This window comes from Mustela erminea, chromosome 14, assembly GCF_009829155.1.
Source record: "Mustela erminea isolate mMusErm1 chromosome 14, mMusErm1.Pri, whole genome shotgun sequence".
Lineage (NCBI taxonomy): Eukaryota > Metazoa > Chordata > Mammalia > Carnivora > Mustelidae > Mustela > Mustela erminea.
This window is the reverse complement of record NC_045627.1, coordinates 42,085,020-42,099,748: the sequence shown is the minus strand read 5'-3', so window position 1 is coordinate 42,099,748 and position 14,729 is coordinate 42,085,020. Positions and strand designations below refer to the sequence as shown.

The following is a 14,729-nucleotide window of genomic DNA, read 5'->3' as shown; positions in this document are numbered from 1 at the left end:
CCTCAGTGTTTCTCTTCACCTAGAGGGTTAAGCACAAGCCGGAGCCTACGAAATGGCTGCTGTTGGTACAAGTGAGGCCTTCCCTATAACTAGATCCTTCAGGAAAAAACAAATTAATCAACAGCGAGCTGAAGTGGGTTTAATGATTGCATTCTGCATACAATCAGCTTTTCCCTTTTCAAGGGCCATCAATATGTCAAGGGAAGACATATCTGAAGGATATAGCTCTTAACATCAAGGTTATCTATTCTCCGCAAGGCTCCCACTCCTTGCTGGGCTGATACTCCACGCTGCCTGTGTCTAACATTTTCATCAACTCTGCAATCAATCAAGGTAATAATGTTGTGCAAAAAATCAATTAACAACGCAATTAAACTTTCCTTATTATCTCAAAGGGCTGAAATAATACCTAAAGGGAAGATAGACTCACTGAACGCAGACATCCATAATCCAATGTGAAAGTGAATTATGAGGTTGGACAGATGCAGGCATGTGCGGGTGCTGTTATTTTCCAGGGGTTATATCTCATCGTGGCAGTGTATCAGTCAGCCCCAATCCCAGACCCTAAAATTCCAAATTACTTTTAAGAAATATATGATGTGCAATATCCATTTCATATTCTCTTTTAAAGATAACCCCCTCCCCTCCAAAAAAATTGAACAGCCATATTATTCAAAGACAAAATGATCTTTCAACAAGAACATAAAATATAAAAGCTATAATAACATTTACATCTGTATAGCACACATCTCTGTAAATGCAGGTCATCTATTATACATAATCTGCGGAGCCTAAGAGGCCCAGGATGCAGCACAACATTTAAAACCCAAATGTGTGAATGTGCAGACTCCTATGGGATGGCCATGCCTTCCCCCAAGTGGAGGTCTCACCCTTGCCAGGCCACTCTCACATGCATGCACACACGTACGTGCACACATGTAGAAGCATCCAGAACAACAGAAGCATCAGTCATTTAAAATGAGAATGACTATATTATTTAGTAATTACGCTCAGCTTGCCCTGAAACACTGTCCTTAGGAATGGAGCTTTTATAGGACATGAAAGAGATGATTATTAACCTTTTGCTGCAGTGAGCACTGCGAAGGGCTTGGGATTTCACGGTGAAGTAGGATACGTAGTAGAAGAAGAGGTAAAGAGGTTCTCTGACATTTTCAGAGCTCATCTTAAACTGTTCAGGACCCACATGCAATGGTCTGGCTCCAACAAAAGACAGAAGAGGAAACCATAACCAGAAAAGGGAAGGTTAAACAGACAAACAAACAAACAAACAAACATCAAAGCGAAAGCCAGCAAACAAAAAGCGCTGATCAAATACTGACATTATTTGAATATCCTCTTAACTCCTGGAAATAAAACACAGCACTTACAAGGATCAATATGAACAGATATCAGATGCACATGCCCACACAAAAATCACCTCCCTACACTCGTCCTTCTCCATTATGGCACCAGAGGCTTTCCTGTGGCGGAGTGGAAGGATCTCACAGCATATACGGAGAGCCTAGGAGATCCCTGGAAATTCATAGGCGCCAAATGAACTGATCCAGAAAGGCACAGTTCCAAATTTGGGCCTCGGAGAGTTATCCGAATCAGAACGAGGAAGGATTTCTTTATCAAACGTGTTGCTTTATCAACGTGTTGCTATGTGAACTCCAGGTTTTGGTAATACACAGCATTCTCCTAGTGGTGTGGATTTCCACATATGCCACCTGGAGTTGTGCGTGCATTGGTGCTTGAAAATATCATTGCTCAACAATGAATTCCCCCCTTTTTTTTTTTTTTTGCAAGCCACTCACTTGTAACAAGGACCCATCTTCTTAAGCCAACTTTCCCCATTTTCAGCACAGCAAGGAGGCAGGACTAAGCCCCAAGTGCAGATGTACATGAACAGTAAAATGAGACAAATGCACGCACAAGCGCTCTGTCTGTAATTTCTTATGAAAAATAAGAAAGCAAATCGTGATGTACTTTTTAGTACAGAATTTCCACAGAGAAGTGAAACAGGTTAGTGAATCCTGCCATTTCTCTAACCTTAAGGAACATAATTAATATGTTTTCATTTTCAATGACTATATTGTGTGTGTATCAACTGGAACTGCTCCTGCTGTGTATTTGATTCCACTGACGATGGGGTGGGTTGGATTTTAAATGATGTGTGAGCACTTCTGTTCTTTCCGTGCTCTGGTTTATGTGTTATTCATGACTTGCATTACAGACATGGCTGATACACAGATGTAAATGTTATTAAATCTTTTGTATTTTAGAGGCTTTGTGAAAGGCTTCTTTGTTTTCAAATAATTCTTTTAACCACCAGAAATAACCAGTAATACATGACAATGTCTTGGGAATTTTTTTTTTCACTGAATTTTCTGATGAGATTTTCTCCTCTTTACTGCTGTTTTTTCATCAAAATAAAAATGTGGCATAAGTGGGAAGATGGAAGGGTTACATCTTCATAGCACCAGTCAAGAACACATTCACGTGTGTGTGCATATGGGCCTGTACAAGTGTGTGCTGTGTGCGTTTGTGGGTGCTTGTGTGTGTACTGTTCTGTTTGTGCTGTACATTGTGTCATATGTGTCGTATATCTTACTTTGGTCTGTGGGCATCTTGAGGATGATGGTGTTCTAGGGGCACGTGGTGTGTACGTAGGTGTGAAAATGTTGACATCATTATGCTGGATCGGAACTCAAAGTTGCCAATTCTTAACTGCCTGCCAAGGAAGCAGTTTCCTCACTGCATTTTGGTTATTTGGCATAATTTTAATCTGTTTTTCACTTTGCTCCATCCTCTTCACATTCCTTAGGATTTCAACCGAAACGTGGCGCAGGATAAACCTCTTCCTACAGACAGCACTTGATCAGTCTGTGCCTCTTACTGGCTCACTTTTCTCCATTGATTTTAAATTTAAACGATGCTCCGAGGCTGAGCCGTGTACGTCCACAAATATAGCTGACTTCACTGAAGGAGGTCAGGAAAGACAGAGATGTGTGTTTCAGTCCTGAGGTTAGGAGCCCGACTTCAAAGAGTTCTAAAAGGAGAGTAGGCTCGGGTCCTCTCCCATCCTCAGGGCAGTTGGGGGTACCTGCCTGATTTCAGACGTGCCCTTTTTAGAAGCACAAGAAAGGTCGTCTCAACTCGGGGAAATGTGGAGGAGTCCAAAGATCAGGTTCTAGCTCCGGGTCTATAGTCTGTGTCCTGTGCAACTTGTTCAATTGGTCCAGACCTTGGTTTCTTAGTGTCTGGAGAAAATACCTCTTACTTCTGTTCTAATAATATAATCCCTATTATCCTCTACATATATTCTCTATGCTGTGCATAGGTCATATGGTTGACACAAAGATAGAGACCTTTCTCTTTCCGTGTCTCTTCCTTTTCTTGGTTTGTCCCCTTCCCTCCTAGAATATGTATGGTCCTCATACTCCCTCTTGCCTTTTTTGGGGTTTCAACTATAGAGTTAAAATATAACAGTCTTGAGACACCTGGGTGGCTCGGTAAGTTAAGCACCTGCCTTCGACTCAGGTCATGATCCCAGGGTCTTGGGATAGAGCTCTGCATCAGGCTCCATGCTCAGTGGAGAGCCTGCTTCTCCCTCTGCCTGATGCTCTCCCTGCTTGTGTGCTCTCCCTCTCTTAAAAAAAATATCTAACTGTCTTCTTTCAGAAGCATGTCCCTCCACACTTTTTCTAGGAATCAACTAGTTTTCTGACCACTAACTCACATGAGGATATTAACCATTGACAATGAAACAGAGTTTCATCACTTTGATAAAATATTTTAAAAACAGACACACTAAAAACTAGATCAACTGAATGACTCTTGAATGGAATTTAGGCAAAGCAAATAAGTGGGGAAACACTATGTGCCAGGAACAATCCATGATACCCAAAATGAAGAAGAAAAGGAAAGAAAGGAAGAGATTCTTTTTATATTTGAGGAGCTGACAGGCCAGTAAGGGAGATGACTTGTCAAATAAAAATAACGGCAATAAAATTTGCTGTAATAATATTATGTACAAATGTTATGCAAACATAGAATAAAGATTAGCTCTACCTTTGGGAGTGATGGGGTGAACAGAAAGCATTTAAAAAACCATTTTCTCTATGTGTATTTCTCTTTTTACTTAAGTCACAGACATATTTGTTGTTAATAAGTTATATAATACAGGATGCATATTTAAAACCTTATTATTCCTCTCAAGACTTCCATGAACACCTGATATACAGTGACTCCCCAGATTTCCTGCAGGAGAGATATAAATATAGGCATATATGTATAGAGATGACAGAGATGTAGGTATAGATGTAGGTATACAGATATACAGAGATACAGCTATAGACAGTATAGATGTAGACATAGGCATACAGATATATAGAGCATTGATATAGGTGTGTGTGTGTGTGTATACACATACATCATACATATTATATAGATATGGATGTATGGGTGTAGATGAAGGCCAAACTGCTAAGTAAAAATGCAAGGAACCAAGAAGTACATAAACTTTTGGATAAGAAAGAAGTAAAAATAAGATTAAAAAAAAATAGGGGCACCTGGGTGGCTCAGTTGGTTAAGCAACTGCCTTTGGCTCAGGTCATGATCCTGGAGTCCCAGGATTGAGTCCCACATCAGGCTCTCAGTTCCATGGGGAGTCTGCTTCTCCCTCTGACCTTCTCCCCTCTCATGTTCTCTCTCTCTCTCCCATAAATAAATAAAATCTTAAAAAAAAATAAACACACCTCTTCATCTATGTTTTACAAAAAGAAATATGGGGGGGATAAACCACAGACTAATAAGAACAGCTAAATGTAGTGGGAGAGTGAAAATAGGGTGGCAGGCATCAGGATGGAGCTGAGACTTCTCTGAAAATATCTCCTTATTGTCACATATTTCACATACTCAAAAACAAATATAAAAGGGTAGAAAAAACAAACCTTAAAACTGAATACACTTGGAGGAAAAAAATGAACCTAACTGCATATCAAATCAATAACATAATGACACAAGAAAAGAAAGTCGGGTAATTTTGGAACACTGTACTTCAAATGCACATCTGAGGGAGATATAGTCTGAGGGAGAAAAATACAAGCAGCAAAGAAATCTTGAGCTTTACTTAGTAGGCTTATTGCTGTTAGTGTTACTGCTGTTATAATTCTCTTTTTTTCTTATTACGTCTTGTTAGTCACCATACAGTGTATCATTAGTTTTTGATGTAGTGTTCTGTAATTTATGGTTTGTATATAACACCCAGTGCTCCATGCAATACGTGCCCTCCTTAATACCCATCACTGAACTAACCCATCCCCCCACTTCCCTCCCTCTAAAACCCTCAGTTTGTTTCTTGAGTCCATAGTCTCTCATGGTTTGTCTCACCCTCTGAATTCCAACCCCCCCTTCATTTTTCCCTTCCTTCTAATGTCCTCCATGTTATTCCTTATGTTCCACAAGTAAGTTAAACCATATGGTAATTGACTTTCACTGCATGACTTATTTCACTCAGCATAATCTCCTCCAGTTCATCCATGTTGTTTGAAAAGTTGGGTATTCATCACTTCTGATGGCTGAGTAATATTCCATTGTATATATGGATCATATCTTCTTTTTTTATTTAAGATTTTATTTATTTATTTGACAGAGAGAGATCACAAGTAGGCAGAGAGGCGGGCAGAGAGAGGGGGCAAACAGGCTCCCTGCTGAGCAGAGAGCCCAATGCGGGGCTCAATCCTAGGACCCTGGGATCATGACCTGAGCTGAAGGCAGAGGCTTAACCCACTGAGCCACTCAGGTGCCCCTGGACCACATCTTCTTTACCCATTTGTCTGCTAAAGTGTTGTTATAATTCTCAAATTATTTTGTGTGTGATGTAGGGTAAAGAAAATGTATACCTACACTGAAGTTAATGGGAGTTAGTAGTTTCACTATGAGAGGACAGAAAGCAAAGAATGAGGGAAGATGTGGTAGGCAGAAAAATGGTCCTCAAGATGTCCATCCATACTCTGACCTCTGGAACCTGCACTATGATATTTTACTTGATAAAATGAACTTGGTACAAGTGATAGAGGCTATGGACTGTAGGTGGAGACATTATTCTGGATTGTCTGGGCTCTACCTAATCTCCTGAGTCCTTAAAAAGGCAAGAAGCTCTAAAGGCTGTGGTCACAGAGAGAGATATGACCAGGATCAGAGAGATGCAACATCCCCCAACTTTGAAGGCGGTGGAAGGGACCTGGAGCCAAGGACTGGAGGTTTCTGGAGCTGGAGAAGGCTCCAGCTTTGAGAAGGCTTCTCGGTGAAGAAGGCAAGGAAACGGATGCTTCCCTGTGAGTCTCCAGAAAGGAATACAATCCTACCCGCACCTTGATTTTAGCTCATTGAAGAGCACTTAGACTTCTGACTTATAGAATTAAAGGATAGTTTGTGTTATCTAGGCCACTCAGCTTGAGTAATTTGTTATGGCAGCCCTAGGAAACTAAATATGGAAGGTGATGATGGTCATAATGATGATGGTAGTGAAAACTGCAAATCTAAATTGGAGAGATCTATAAGAAATTATTAAAACTCTCATATGTATGAATGTGTGTTGGACATCTGGCACCTAGATACTGGTTCCCCCCAAAATATTGCTACCTAAAATAACTGGGATGTGGGTGGGAACTATACAAAGTGCCTGAGACATCTTATGCCAGAAGACAGGTCATGAATGCAGAAGGTGGCTTGAAGATCCTCTCTCTAGCCAAATTTGGCACAATTTGATATCAAAATGAATAATGAGAGTAACTAATTTGACACATTTAATTGAGAAAGAACTATGAGTTAATAATGATACTTAAGTACATAAATAAATAAAAGAGATAAAGCACTTATTTAATGAATGCCAGCTTATTAATGTAGAAGGAATGACAAAATTGGAAAATCACCATATTCCAATGTAATTCAGGCCAGTATTATCAACAGATGTTACAAGTATTGGGGTGAAAGTTTATTGGAGAAGAAAATATTCACACAGCCTTAGATTGCCACCATTTAGGTTACTTATTAATTATAAAGGGGAACACATACCTTCAGAGTGGATCAATATGGTAGTAACCACATCAACCAAATGATCAATCAGCATTGCTACAAAAGGGATCATTAAATATATGTGTGTCCCAACATGATGAAACATCACCTACATTTGCCAAAATGTTAAACCTGAATGAACTCATGAGTGAGCAACCAGAAAAATCTGGAGTGTGGGAAATTCTAAAATGACACTGACTTGGGCTTTTGAAGAAGTAAAAACAGAAACCTAAAAGTCATGAAAAGCAGGAAAGGTGGGAGGTGTGCCCCAGTGTACATGAGAATCACCTGGGGCACTTGCTAACAATGCAGATTTCTGGGTCAGCCCCCAAAGTTTCTCTTTTGGTGGGTCTGGAGCAGGGGCTCCAGCTTTTCCAGTTCTGACAATTTCCCTAGTAATTCTGATGCTGCTGGGCAGGGGCGTCCCCCTTGAGAACTTCTGCACTGAATTAAAAAATAAAAGACTTAATCAAATGCAAACTTTGATTAGATATTAGATTAAAATAAAAGGTGGGGGACCTGGGTGGCTCAGTTGTTAAGCATCTGCCTTCGGATCAGGTCATGATCCCAGTGTCCTGGGATGAAGCCCCACATCCGGCTCCCAGCTCGGTGGGAATTCTGCTTCTCCCTCTCCCATTCCCCCTGTTTGTGTTCCCTCTCTTGCCATCTCTCTCTCTCTCTCTCTGTGTGTGTGTGTCAAATAAATAAAATATTAGAAAAAAAAGAAGTTATAAGAGACACCATTGGAAAGACTGAGGAAATTTAACTATGGACTGTATAGTAGGCAATGGTTTGAATTAACGTGTGTGTGTGTGTGTGTGTGTGTGTGTGTGTGTGTGTGTGTGTGTTTAAGACTGTATGCATTTATTTGACAGAGAGAGAGTGACACAGCAGAGAGAGAGGAAGAGAGAGGAAGAAGCAGGCTCCCCACTGAGCAGGACCTGATCATGACTTGAGCTGAAGGCAGCTGCTTGACCCACTGAGCTACCCATGTACCCAGAATTAATGTAAATATTTTTAGCATATTGTTGTTTCGTAAGAATTGGTCCTTATCTTAAGATATTCATGTTGAAGTATTTGGGATGAAGTGTGATGGTGCCTCCAATTTATTTAAATGTCTCAAAAAAGGTGTGTATACACATGCAGACTCATAGACATATACACAGAGAGAGAGCAAATGTGGCAAAATAATAACTGTGAATTCAGGTAAAGAATATATGCGTGTTCAATGGACTCTTCTTTTGACTTTCCTATAGGCTTGAAAATTTTCACAGTAAAATTTTGGAGCAGATGGCTTGTTTATCTTGGCATATGTCTTTGTAAGTGTACAGTAATGACCCTAGGAATAATTTTCAAATCTGTGCTAACTTTCTTTGCCTTCTCTTCTCTGGATTCCATCAGGTGACCTATAAAGCCTCAGGTTAGCACCGACTGAGATCCTTTCAGGCCAACATGATTTCCACAAACAGCACTTTGCTATTCAAAACAGAATAACAGAGTGAAAAATTATCAGACGCTGCTATTGCAATCCCATCACTCTGTGCCTTCCTCTTTGTACACACACACACACACACACACACACACACAGTCCACATACACACTGCATCTTTTATTATTTAAGATTTTATTTATTTATTAGAGAGAGGGAGAGCATGCACCCACACAAGTGGAGGGGGGAGGGATAAAAGGAGAGGGAGAAGGAGACTTCCCACTGAGCTGGGACCACCCCCATCAACACACCTGGGACTCAGTCCCAGGACCCTGAGATCATGACGTGAGCCAAAGGCAGACACTTAACCAACTGAGCCACCCAGGTGGCTACACTCCATCCTTTCATTCCTTCCCTCCTTCCTTCCATCTTTCCCTCACAGAAAATGTACAAGCTCATGTGCCTCACAATGTGCCTGACTACTAAAGTATTGATTTACTCAGTTATTGAGACGTGCCTTCTTTCATTACACAGCTATTTCCTGAGGTCCTACTATGTGCCTGTCAGTACTTGAATAGTCGGTGATACAGTAGGTAGAGAAGGTCTCAGCTCATGGACACTACAACAGAGTGGTGGAAAGAAGGCAGGAAGCAGACAAAATTTAAAGTCAAATGATAATTTTAGATAGAGATATAATAAAGGTGGTAAAGAGTAAGAAGATTGAACTAACAAACAGAATACCTTGGTGCTAGTACTAATTGTTCTGTATTCCAGGCTTGTGAATTTTGGCAGGTCACATGACTTATGTGAACCTTTATTTTCATATCTAGAATAGGAGTAATAATCCTTACCTAGTCATTCCCTCATCAACTGACTATATGGAACTCCAGCTACGAAAGAGCATTGTCACTGCCAAAGGATAGAATATCTTATGATGATTTGTTGTAATTCTTAAAATAATAAGCCATCTTATAACTGTCCCACTACTGTATTAGTGAGGATTATGCAAGCTGCTATAACAAACAAGCCCCATAATTTCAGTGGCCTGACACAATGGAAGTTTGTGTCTTCCTTATTCAAATGTCCAACGCAGGGAGCCTCCTCCATGCATGATTGCTGTGTCCCTGCCATTTCCTATAAGTCCTGTCATCGGCATTTGGCCGGTAGATGACAAAAATGAAGGAATGGCAAAAGAGCCACTCTTCAAAAGGCTTGGCTGTGGAATGACACACATCACTTCCATTAACATTTCTTTGGCTAAACCATACTCATTTAACCACATCAAACTGCAAGGGAGACTCAGCTGACATCCACCTTTGTGGTCCCCAAAGAGGAAGAAAATGTGTATTTTATTGAGGAAAAAGCAATCTCTGTTATTATGACCAAAAAGGTTTCTTTTTTTCCCACATTCTTACTTAATGTGGAATAATGTAATGGTAAAGAGAAAAGAAAGGGTAATTTTACATTCAGTTGAGTACTTGCTCTGGGCTAAGTACCAGCCACAATACCATACTGATGTTTCACCTGTAGAGCAAAGCATAGTACTATCACTGTGCCTGGCAAATAAAAGGCATTTCAGTATGTATTCATAGGTTAACGAATGAATGAACATCCACTAAAGCCAAGCCCTGTAAGAGCAGGAAGTCTGACTTATTGACTAGAGTCTCCTGGGGGCCTAGCACTGTGCTCAGCATAGAGTAGGAAATAAGTACATACTAAGAATTTGTTTTAAAGCTTAAGGTTTTATTTTATTCTTGGAATTGGGCATATGCATTTATAGCATACTCTTGAAGCAAATATTTTTATGACACATTTAGTTATGTCGAAACAATTCCAAGTCATCCAGGCTTTACCTAAATACCCATGAATACTTAAGTAACTGACAATTCCACGGAGCCATTATAGCTATATTTTAGTAGTGAAGAGTAATAAGCAAATCAAGTAGACAGCATCTATTTTTTTAAATGGAAATGAGTAGGTGCCTTTAGCTGAAAATTAAAAACAAGGGACTCTAACTTCCAAAGATCCTCCATTAATTAATTAAAACAATGTATTTGCACGCTCCTGGGTGACAGTGAGGTGTACCCGGAGGCCAACATAGTTCTCTAAATGTAACACAACCAGCATTAACTGCAACAATACATGTGAACTTGGGTCTTATATGGCAATCTAGATAGTTAACCTCAGTGAGGAAGAGGTGTTCCTCATCAAATTTACACAAAGAAATTATTTTTCATGATATAGTCAAAGGCCAATGAATCCAGTTGAATCTGGATAGAGCAGCTTGAGTTGACCTGACATGATGAATGTACTAAAGATAAAATTGTGAACAGTCACAATCAACTGACTTTGGGAGAAATTCTACAATGTCCACATTTCACAGGTACTTGTATTCCCTCCTTCCCTTGTCCCTTCCCTTTCTCCCTCCCACTTCCCTTCTACCTACACATGATCTTGTTTTTCTTTGAAATGTCAGCACTCAAATTAAGATCCATTTGAACGACCACATCTTCCTTGAAGAAAATGTGTCTTTATTATTACAACCATGAAAATAAGAGTTTAAATCAAAAGAGGATCTAAAGATCTGAGAGTCACCCATGAAACAACAGTTCATCCCAAGTTCACTCTGTAGTGATAGTAGATAAGGTGTGCCAGCTGATTTAAGAACACCTAAATAGATGAACTTGGATATTTAAAACAATTAAATTTTTTCATTTGTCATTCAGATTTGTACTCTGGTCCAAATAATTAATTTCTGAAATAAATGTTCCTACCCCCAGAAAGTCTGAGACAACTTTCCCCCAAACATCCCATGACATTTCAAGTGGAGGACTCCATTCTGCCACATAAAATTCTCCTTATCTTTCAACACCAAGTTCAAATGGCATTTCTTCTTGGAAGCCTCCACTGATCTCCCTTAGGCAGAATTAGTGGCTTAGTGTTTATTCTCCCTGTGCATTAGTGTTTGTTCTCCCTGTGCATCATTCATTACACAGCCATTACACAATCCCACTGTATCATAGCCCACCAGGTCACTATTATTCCCACTTAAATATAATTTACTTGGACTCAGGGACACTGTCTTATTCATCTTTGAATCTACAGATTCTCTACCACGGGTCTTGGAATTTAAAATGTAGTTAAAATGTTTGCTAAATGAACGAATGCATGCATGAATGAATTGAGCAAATGAGCAAGTTTATCAACAGAAGGCCTAGGAGATCATGAGCAGAATTTGTAATTAAGCCGTAAATAACACAATGATTATTTGATAGCCACAATTATTAAAAGTAGAGGCTTAATAGGGGTGCAATTTGTCTTTTATAAAAAGGCTGAGGCACTAAAGAAGAAACGAAAAACCCAAAGAACCACATGTCTCTTAAAGATATTGAATTCATAGTTTCATATAACCTATGAAGATAACTCCAGGTGCAAATGGCTTTAATGGTAAATTCTACCAAGGATTTACCAAAGAATAATATCAATTCTCCACAAACTATTCCAAAATATTGACAAGGTGGGAACACTTTCCAATCTATTTTATGCTTCCAGAATTATTCTGATACCAAAACTAGGTAACTGTATTACAAGGAAAGAAAACCACAGAATAATAATTCCTCATGTACATGCCAGCAAAAATCTGTAATAAAATATTAGAGGATTGGATTCAGCAGTACAAAATTAGTATATAGTACATCATGACAAAGTAGGGTTTATCTTAGAAATGCAAGGTTGGTTCAATATTTAAAAATATATTTAATATAACAAATCAACAGATTGAGAAACATATAATCATCTCAACTGATGCAGAAAAAAATGACAAAATTCAAAATTCCTTTATGATAAGAACTTTCAACAACATAGGAATAAAAGGGAAGTTCCTCAATCTGATAAAGGTCACCTACAAAAACTCACAGGTAATATCATACTGAAAATGGTAAGACTGAGTGTTTTCCCTTCATTAGGAACAAGATGGGATATCCACTCTCACTTCTGCAATTCAATTTACATATTTCATCTTCCCATCTTGAATTTTCTATGCCCATGTATTCCAGGGACTGTGTGGTATGATATCCACCAATCACTCTTGGATGTTAAAAGCAGTTAAAGTCCCTGAGAGCTACAGCAGAGAAACTGTCCTTCTCTTATGGAAAAAGCACTAGGCAGATTCTCAAGCACAGGAAGGGTTTGGGACATGTTGAGCAATACTCCATGAATGATTCTAATGGGGATTTTTCTTTCTAACATTAACAGGAAAGACATAACACAATTTCTGCCCCTGAATGTAGTAAGTCCTTAGGCCATCTAACTACTAACATAATAAAAGTTCTCAGTTTTGAGTTTTCTTTTGGTAGAACTGCTTTCTGTATCAGGCATGTCCCTGGAGATGGAGGCAGATTGTCCCCCAGAAACATGGCACATCCATAGCCCGTCACAGCGTTGGTTACTCATTCAATCTATGTGCAAGACACTGTACGAGGTGCTTTAAAATCATCACTCATTTAATCCCTATCATCAATGATTAGGTTATATTACCCCTAGTCCACAGATGAAGCAAGCAAGATTTAGAAAGACTCAAAAAATGTGTTCAAAAAGATAATTATAGGAAAAAGCTATGGTTGGCTTTCAGTTCTTCTGTTCAGTACTTCTTCTATTATCACACAGATCATTTTAGGGAATGATGAGCCAAAGAAGAATGCAAATGAGCACTGTTTTTGAGACTTTGGGATTTATTAGTAAGTTTCCAGTTATAAATACAAAGCGTCTTCCTTGTTAATGTAAATTTTCAACTGAAAGACATTTTAAGGGGCAACACTTAAGCAGACTTCTTGGCTTCCTTCTTTTTTCCTCCTCCTCCTCTACTACCATCATCATAGATAAGTTTATTGAGCTTTCTAGGTGTAGGCACTCTGATGAACATTTTACATCATTGTCTGATCACTTGATCCTCTAAACAACCTGATGAGATAACTAGTATTATTTTTGCCCTTTCTTTGTTCTACAAATTGCCTATAACATGGATATAAACAAAATTCAAGTCTCTGAGTCCCTGGTGTCATGTTTGTGTTCTCCCTGGAGCCAACTAACTTAGTTTACAATGTAGTTCATGAAAATCCTTGCCCATAGCACTCTTTCTCTCTCTTCCTCAGCATCCCTCAGTGCTTAAAATATATCACAACATATAATGTGACTTGATGGTTCTGATCTACTGCAAGAGAACAGTCTTAGAAAGAACAAAATTCCATTGTTCTAACATTCTTTCTGCATTCAAGTTGGAAAAGAGGCTTTTGGGAGCTTTAAATGGCCAAGTTTCTGTCTTCTGTTTTGGGGAGCCTGTCTATTGACATGTATAGACCTCCTCCATGCACCTCTCCAATTAGTGGTCCAAAGCAAGAGCTCAAAAGAAGGCAAGTGGTAGATGTTCCTGGTCTTCCTGGAAACTATCTATTTACCTCCCTTTGCCAGTCACCCCTTATGCTTGGCTTTCTTTTTCTGAAAAATAATGAAAATCCAACCAACAAAGTCAAACCTACTGGACCAAGTCTTCTCAACTCCAGAAGTCCCCAAACTACTATACCAGGAGTAGTCTCAGAAACGAGTGCCTTGTTTTCCATGTGAGGTGACATAGTCTCCCAAACACTTGTCATGCTACTAAAAATATCTGTTCCAATGGGATGTAGTCTCCCTGCCAGAGAAAATCAAGGAAGGGCTAGAAAAGAATTATGTTCCTGAGGCTTCCTTGGTGGCACTGACATGCTAGACTTTGTTAAAATCAACCTGCTACTGAGTGGCAGAATTGGAATTAAAATCAAGAAACAAGGTTGACTTCTAGTATCCATATTGCCCTTTTATCTTACACACAGACGCCTTAAGTATTGAGCATGGCAATGTGCTCATTGATGGTGGCCATAAAATAAAAGGGAATATTATGAAGGGCTCCTGGGACATCTTGTTAAAACATAATCTCTTACTCTTAATCTCACAAAACAAACTGAGGGTTGCTGGGGAGAGATCAGTAGGGAGAGGGAGGTTGGGTTATGGACATTGGGGAGGGTATGTGCTATGGTGAGTGCTGTGAAGTATGTAAACCTGGCAATTCACAGACCTGTACCCCTGGGGCTAATAATACATTATATGTTAATAAAAAAAACATTAATTTAAAAAAATTTAAGAAAGGATTACTTAAAAAAAAAACAACCCACAATCTCTTTGCTTGGGA

At 39.3% G+C, this 14,729-nt stretch overlaps 1 protein-coding gene across 3 annotated transcripts in view; it reads right to left on the bottom strand.

Annotated features, from left to right (window-relative positions):
• LRMDA (leucine rich melanocyte differentiation associated) overlaps window positions 1-14,729 on the bottom strand; it is a 1,046,803-nt gene that overhangs the window by 14,533 nt on the left and 1,017,541 nt on the right. For 2 of the 3 annotated variants that reach the window (XM_032314125.1, XM_032314127.1), the window contains one exon: window positions 8,458-8,556. The exons of the other annotated variant lie outside the window; for it this stretch is intronic. In XM_032314125.1, coding sequence (XP_032170016.1) covers window positions 8,458-8,556 — 99 coding nt within the window. The remainder of the gene's footprint in view (window positions 1-8,457; window positions 8,557-14,729) is intronic. 3 annotated transcript variants of the gene reach the window in all.